At 46.3% G+C, this 8,307-nt stretch overlaps 1 protein-coding gene across 7 annotated transcripts in view; it reads left to right on the top strand.

Annotated features, from left to right (window-relative positions):
- The first annotated feature begins 496 nt into the window (after positions 1–496).
- SYT7 (synaptotagmin 7) overlaps positions 497–8,307 on the top strand; it is a 304,815-nt gene continuing 297,004 nt past the window's right edge. Inside the window, exon 1 of one of the 7 annotated variants that reach the window (XM_083165693.1) lies at positions 497–905. In XM_083165693.1, coding sequence (XP_083021819.1) covers positions 872–905 — 34 coding nt within the window. In that variant the 5' untranslated portion in view covers positions 497–871. The remainder of the gene's footprint in view (positions 906–8,307) is intronic. The other 6 variants (XM_083165692.1, XM_083165697.1, XM_083165694.1 and 3 more) reach the window with 6 other exon arrangements.

The following is an 8,307-nucleotide window of genomic DNA, read 5'->3' as shown; positions in this document are numbered from 1 at the left end:
GGGTGTTTGCACATGCGCACAATCCTGGCATTGGCCAGGTGAGCGAGTTCGGACCACTGCGAGCAGACCTGAATCACCCCTACAATGCTGCATGTCAGTTCTGTACTTGTGCAGAGTGTCAATCTAGACACATTTGTATGTTGCAAGAATGCACTAATGCGCATGAAACCTCCAGTCCTGTTGTTGATTGTAGGTTGAATATAAGACAATCCAATGCTGCAAATAGTAGTGGGAGCTAGTTATATTTATAGCTCCAGTATACAGAGAGGATATATACTCTGATTACATAATGTGCCACTAACCCCGTTCTCTGCTGAATCAGGAGCCGGTTGCAGTGTGAGCCAATGTCAGATTTCCCAGCAGAGAGCAGTATGTGTACACGGTCCTGTGTTCTGTAGAAGCAGACCCACATGTAATCTCATTTGGATCCCTGTATATGGGCTGTGCTGTGCTTCAGGTGCCAATGACAGAGATTACACAGGGATGTGTGTTTGTGTGTGCAGTTTCTGTTCCTGCCAGCAGCCAGCAGCATGTGGATGTGATAGAGGAGGCAAGTCACAGGGAAGGGAGAGACACACAGAGGGAGAGAGAGAGGGAAAGAGGGAGAGAGAGAGGTTGGATTCTTCATAAAGATCCTCATTCATTGACACTCTGACCTGCACACAGGAGCTCCCAAACCACCTGCAGCCACCTGAGCTTCTGCTCCCACAGCTCCTGGAGCCAAGGATACAGGAGACCTAAAAGTGTCAGCTCAGTCCTATCTCCCCCTCTGTATCCCACCTCGCAGGCTGTCTCTGTGTTTTCCTGGGACGTACAAGGGGGAAGGGAAGAAAAACAAGGGAACCGCGGAGGAGCAGAGGCAGGCAGGAAGATGCACATTAACCGAGAGCTCTCCACCAGTAAAGGTAATAGTGCTAGTTACTGTATGTCCTCTGCAGATCCCTATGGGGCTTTGTCCTTGTGTCCTGCTGCTGCTAAGATGCTGGAGCTTTGGCAATGATGTGTGAAGGGGGCACACCTTACATGCTGCTGCTCTGCCCATGCTTGCTGCCCGCCCTCTGCCAGCTCTCACAGGTGGACGCCTGACACGTACCCGGGTGCTGTGCTCTGCTGTCTGTTCTCATGCTCGGAAAGTCCCTTTACCTTGCTTGTCCCTTGCTCCGATGCTTCAGGTCTCTGCTGCACTAGTGGCTCTGACATGAGACTGAGTTAAATCCCTTCCCAAGCACCTGCCTTGTTGTTTGGGCTGAAGTGTGCTTAGGGCTGTCACAGAAAAGGGCTGAAAATCCTCATCAGCAGTTGTCCTGTATGTTACCTTGTTATACTGTATGTACTGCTCCCCACCTGCCTGATGTGTGCACTCCCCCATACACACAAGTTCACAGATGTGCATATTCATCAGTACCATTATAATCTAGCTGATTGACTTCAGGGGGATATTTACAGCTGCACCTGCTGCTTCTTCTACAAGGCACCGGAGCTAATATTCCCTGTCTGAGTGTTAGTATTGTGGAAGGAGGAATGACAGCTGACCTCTATCCCTACATTCTGGACCACTTGTGGTAGCCTAACCCCCAATGTCCTTCTTCTACCACCTCCAAACTTGCCCACTGTTTACGTCTCATTGCACTGTGCATGTCATGTTCTCTGTTTGCTTTATCCTTATCCCTAGCATGGTTCCCCACTTTCTGTTCTCCCACTGATTGTCACCTCCCTCCTCATATTTATCTATAAATCCTCTCCACACTTCAGTTTGATTGCTGACATTCCGTCTCCTCTTTTAACCATTTCTACCATCCATTTCCGGTACCTCGGTCTACAGTATGTCCACATTCTCAGCTCATGACCTTTGCAGTTTCCTTTACTTGTCTAACCCACAGGTTCTCAAACTCGGTCCTCACAGTCACAGGGCATGTTTTGCAGGTCTCCTCACAGGATCGCAAGTGAAGTAATTAGCTCCACCTGTGGCTTTTTTGAAATGTGTCAGTGACCTGGAAAATGTCAGCTGTGTGGGGTCCTGAGGACCGAGTTTGAGTACCTTTGGTCTAAACTATTGTACAGCTTTTCTTCTGGTTCCATTATATTGAAATCCTACTTTCGGTATTCCCTTAATTCAGGGATGGGGAACCTTTGGCCCTCCAGCTGTTGTTGAACTGCACATCCCAGCATGCCCTGCTACAGATTTGCTATTTGGCCATACTAAAACTATTGCAGGGCATGCTGGGATGTGTAGTTCAACAACAGCTGGAGGGCCAAAGGTTCCTTAATTCCATATCACACACCTATCTCCAAATCACTTTCTACAGTACCTGTTCTACCCTCACCCCCTTCCCCTTCCATGACCCAGCTATCAACCCTTCTTTCTGTACAGCTGTGCTCAGTAATGGTATTCTTTGCTGTGTTTTGGATTATGTGAGTCTCTTCTATGATATAGTCTCTTTGCTATTTAACTGCCACTGATTTTCCCACCTCTTCTCCCTTTATTGTGTTAATAATAATATATCCTAACAAGTGAACAAGTGCAGCTGGGAACGTGTCCAAGGGCGGTGTGAGCTACTGGGAGAGTTTACGCCACATCACATTCCCGTGTTTATGAGTTCCTGCACCATTGTCAAGGATTTTATTCTTCCAAAGAGACCTTTTTAGCTATAGACATAGGGAACGGCTAATCGTGCCTTGGTAATCTCTGAGCGTACAATGGGAAGCTGTTCCACAATATGGAGTTTTTATATGAATCTATTGAATGGCTTAGGCAGCTTTCATATTGAGCTGTTAGACAAGTTTCTGAATATGGAGATATTGCTGGGGAAATAGGAGATTTTACAGCAGCAGTGCTCTGAAATAATAAGTATTGTAGAGCGCGGAGTCACAGTGGAGCAGTGGCGAGAATCTGTACGAGATTGTTTGAAGTGAAAGGAGTGTGTGTGTATCTGTTACAGAACAATGGGATGATTTGTTGGATGCATCCATTGTGTGTGGTACTGAATGAAATGGAAAGTAATGGGGAGATGATACACAAGTCACAGAGAGCAGGTATTTAAATAGAGAACATACAGTAAGGGGTCCATTGCAAAGAATAACAAGACAGGTAACCTGAAATGATGGCAAACGTGCAGCTAGTTGTTATGTGAAGTTACTGTTTCTGCAGAACAGACAGGCTAAAACAGAACTACGGTATGCTCAGATCCTGACAGCCTCAAGGTGCCCATACACTAGTGCGATTTGCTGCACAATTTAATACATCGGGAGCGATATATCACATCGTTTGTCAAATCATATGTCATTTACGGTACTTATGATTCCCGATCTCATGCACGGTCCCATGTGTCATAAGTCGTATCCACAGATTGTCGCTGCTGCTAAAAGAATTTATCATAAGCGCGGTCTAATCGGTGCACGTTGTGAGTTGAGTCACTGGACTGTCCAGCCCATTATTTGAATTTAGAAGGAAATTTAGGATCAATCGTGAGTATAATGTGTGCGCTGTAGATATATCTTATGCGATCTGTCGCATAAGTTATATCGAAAGTGAAAATAAGCGATGGTGTACACATTGTAAATACGGGACTGCTGGGAATTAAAGAGAAATCACATGTGATATGTCGCTGTAGTGTATGGTCACCATAACGCTTCAACATCACAGCTACAGTAGATATAGAGATACAATAACAGCACAGGCTAGAACATGCCGTAATACCCAATTATCTGCAGGAAGCCCTTCTCAATTATTTTTAGTATGAAAAACGTGTTTATTTACTTGATTGTACCTCTCACTGGGCCAGATGTACTAAGATTAAAAAGTGATAAATTGGAAAGTGATAAACCACCAGCCAATCAGCTCCTAATTGTCATGTCACGGGCTGGGTTTGAAAAATGACAGGTAGGAGCTTGCTGCGCTCGCCATGCTTCGGGCACGCTGCCTCGCAACGCCCGGCACCTTATTCTATTTTCCCTCCATGCCCTAGTAGATGGTAGGGCAGGAAATACCACCTGTTGGCACATGTCGGCATGTCCACCTTTTGACTGTCAACTTCTTTCATGTGTCGTCCTAAGCCATGATGATATTCAGTGGTCAACCCAATGCATGTCGACCTTATATGTGTCGACGTAACAACCATATACCTCTGAGCTTGATAACTTTCGTTTGTAATGGGGAATACAGTAACATACATTAGTCGGGATGCAGTCATTTGGTCGACAGTCATTAGGTCGACACCATTAGGTCAACATGGGAAAAGGTCTACATGGGTCTAGGTCGATATGTGAAAAGGTCGACATGGTTCTAGGTCAAAAGGTCATTAGTTCGACAGGTCATTAGTTCGACAGGTCGTTAGTTCGACATGGAGTTTTTCACTGTTTTTTCAAGCCAACATGTGCCGACAGGCGGTATTTCATGCCCTACCATCCACTAGGGCATGGTGGGAGAATAAAATAGTGCACAGAGCATAGCAAATCACCATGCCTGACGCATCGCGTGTGATGCGAGGGGATGCGGTGCACTTTAAACTGTGTCCATGTCAACTGTGGTGGTAAAAAAAAAAAACAGTGAAAAACCCCATGTCGACCCTTTGACTGTCGACCTAGACATTGTCGAATTAATAACCTAATGACCTTTCAACCTATAACCATGTCGACCTTTTCCCATGTCGACCTAATGGTGTCGACCTAATGGCTGTTGACCATCATACTGTAGACCAAATAATCCCAACCCCATTAGTCCTGGGGAATTTAGTTTAACAGATAGGCCTGTAAAGATGCATGCACTAAAGTATATAATTATACATCAGGACTACGGTATATAAGTGACTAGGACGGACAGGTGCAATACGGTACAGCGTGGAGGGTAGGGCCATAGCGGAGCAATGGGAGTTGTTCAGAAGATCTGCCAAAGGGAGTCACAGTCCACATGTCCTGATACAGGAACAACTTGTTGGAGCTCAAGGTGGTGCAAAGAACTGCTTATCAATGTGACCAAAACCCTGAGGCATCTGGAAGGGTGATCAATAGTTAACGCTCCAATAAAATCGCCTGGAAGCTGAAATTAAATACTTAATTACTGCTACAATTTCCAGTGATTAAAGTGCATTCACAGTGACAGCGTTCCCAAATGTCATTTTACTCTTCGGTTATTGTTAACCCCGACACTTCCAGCATGACCTGTAGCGCAGTGTGGGTGATGCAGGAAACACACTGGCCTGGTACACAGTGGGTTAAAAACCAAGCAGATCTATGTAATAATTCCTTCTGTGGCGCTGCTGGAGACCTTGTCGGTGACTAAGGTGATATACCGTATATGGTTATTGTGTTCAGAAAGCCATTTATTCCCCACACAGAAGCTTTGTATTATAATAATTAGTTTTCTTCCCTGTTCCCCTTCTTGTATCTTTATATTGTATCACTGCTTTGTTTCCCTAATACTTCTGTTGTACTTCCCTGTATGTTTTACCGTGACTGGGGCGGTATGTCAGTCTGATATACTGTACCCCTTGTTAAACCCTTGCTTTTTTGAAGAAGAAGAATTGTCTTTTATATTGGTTCTCTCAGATCTATATTTCAGGGTTGCCGACTTTTTAATGCTCCTCTCCGGGAGAAGCCCGGAGAGGAGACTTTCCTTACCCGATCGGGGGGGGGGGCTTGACGGTGACGTCATTAAGCCCCCCCCCCCTACGGGAAATAGTAGAAATGTCCATATCCATGGAGGGGCGGGGCTAAAATGACGCGATTGTGCCATTTTAGCCCCGCCCCCTCCTCTGAGACCCGCGGTTCAGGGGGGTCCCCCAGATTCCGGGAGGGTTGCCCACCCTTCCGGGGGGCCGGGAGGGGGACCCGATTTTCGGGAGACTCCCGGGAATTCCGGGAGGGTCGGCAACCCTGCTATATTTTATCTCACAAAGTACATGGGGTTCTCTCTATCAACTAACATTTGTGGGATATTCCCCCAAAATGCCCAATTTTGGGGGATACACACAAATATTAAGTACCCATATAACGTACTACAGAAGGACCATGGCATATATCTCCACATCTACCACATCAACCGCAGCCCTCATAGGTTTTCCTTTTCCTTTTCAAATGGACAAAACCATGTGCACTGCAGGTGGGGCAGATGTAACATGTGCAGAGAGAGTTAGATTTGGGTGGGGTTTTACTTCAAAGTGAGATCTACTGTATATTGCAGTGTACAAATAAAGCAGTCAGTATTTACCCTGCACAGAAACAAAATAACTCACCCAAATCTAATTCTCTCTGCACATGTTACATCAGCCCCATCTGCAGTGCACATGGTTTTGTCCATTTGAGAAGGAATTTGCCTTTGCGAGTGAACCAGAATATGGGCCTTTGTAAAAATGACCAATGACCACAGTCAGCAGAACATGTAAGCACCTTAGTGCAGGAGTCCTGATAGACAGGGACAGGTACCCCTCTGGTATTTGATACATTGGGGAGTGTATCATTTGATATTGCCACGACTAGCATCCATAGGGTGTGGATAATTTTATCGACCACACTTAGATCGACAGTCATTAGTTCGACACTGTTAGGTCGACAGGTGGCAAGGTCGACAGGGTTCTAGGTCAACATGGGTGAAGGTCGACAGGTGTCTAGGTCAACATGGGACAAGGTCGACATGGGTTTAGGTCGACACATGCGTTAGGTCGACATGGGTTAGGTCGACATGGGTTTTTTCACTGTTTTTTTTACCTGAATGTCGACACAGTCAACATGGACACAGTTGGAAGTGAACCGCAGCACTTCGGGTATTCTATTTTATTCCCACACCACGCCATAGTGGATGGTAGGGCATGAAATACCGCCTGTCAGCACATGTCGGCTCAAAAAAACAGTGAAAAAAACCCATGTCGACCTAACAACCGGTCGACCTAACCCATGTCGACATAACCCATGTGTCGACCTAAACCCATGCCGACCTTATCCCATGTCGACCTAGACACATGTTGACATTCACCCCTGTCGACCTTGTCACCTATCGACCCAACGGTGTCAACATAATGACTGTCGACCTAAGTGCTGACGACAATACGACCGTATCCCCATCCATAACACATTACAATCATAGGGTTCAAAACCCAATAATTAATAAGTATGCCCCATTGGGGGTCTCTGTGTAACATGGTTATGTGAATCTGCTTCAGTTGTTCAATATTACTGCTCCTAAAGGCCCATACACACTGGGCGACTTTGAGCTGAAAGTCGCTCAAAACAGCAGGCGAAGGCCCGGCGGTGAGCGCTGCTGCGCACTCCCTCAACATTGCCAGGAAAGCCGTTCATCTGGTTATACCAGCAGATGAGCGGCTTTCAGGACAGATTTGCATAGCGCTCTGCTATGCAACGCCCCCCCCCCCACCCCTCCGTCGGCGCCGTGCAGGGGGAAAGCCGCTCAGTGTGTATGCACTGAGTGGCTTTTCCCGCAGCGATGACTGCAATCATCACTGTCCATACACGTTGGGCATAGTCACCCAGTGCGTATGAACCTACACTGAAGGTCATTGTACCTCCTCTTGTTACTGCCACCTATATAACCTCCATTTATTCATATTAATGCTCCCACTGACTAACACCTCTTATTACTCTGTTTTACTGTTTTACTTCTTCATATACTGTAACTCATCTGACATATCATTGTCATTCAGGGGTACGTCATTATGTCGACCCTATAAAGGTGAAAGTGCATTGAGTCGACCACTGAAGATCGACACCTGAAATAGTTCAACATGGCTAAGGTTGACAGGGTTGGAAGATGGACGCAAGCATTAGGTCGACAATAACAAGGCCAAAAGGTTGACATGAGTTTTTCACAGGTTTTTTTAGCCGACATGTGCCGACAGCCGGTATTTCATGCCCTACCATCCACTAGGGCAGTGATGTCTAACCTTGACACTCCAGCTGTTCTTGAACTACACATCCCAGCATGCCCTGCATCAGCATGGCCAAATAGTAAACCTGTAGCAGGGCATGCTGGGATGTGTAGTTCAACAACAGCTGGAGTGTCAAGGTTAGCCATCACTGCACTAGGGCATGGAGGGAGAGTGTGCCGAGTGCAGGGAGGCATCGTGCCCGAGGTGAGGGGTCACGGTATACTTTGACAATGTCCATGTCGATTATGTCAACATTCAGGACAAAAAAGTGAAAAACACGCGTCGACCTTGCCATTTTCAACCTAATGCTTGTGTCGACATTCAAACCCTGTCAAACTTTGCCATGTTGATCTATTTCAGGTGTCAACCTGCCGACCCAATGCTTGTCAACCTAAATTGGGCTGACCCCAATGACCCATACCCGTCATTC

The sequence above is a fragment of the Crinia signifera genome, chromosome 11, assembly GCF_055691185.1.
Source record: "Crinia signifera chromosome 11, ASM5569118v1, whole genome shotgun sequence".
In the NCBI taxonomy this organism is placed as follows: Eukaryota; Metazoa; Chordata; class Amphibia; order Anura; family Myobatrachidae; genus Crinia; species Crinia signifera.
The sequence above is the reverse complement of the archived record's forward strand: the minus strand, read 5'-3'. Positions and strand labels throughout refer to the sequence as shown.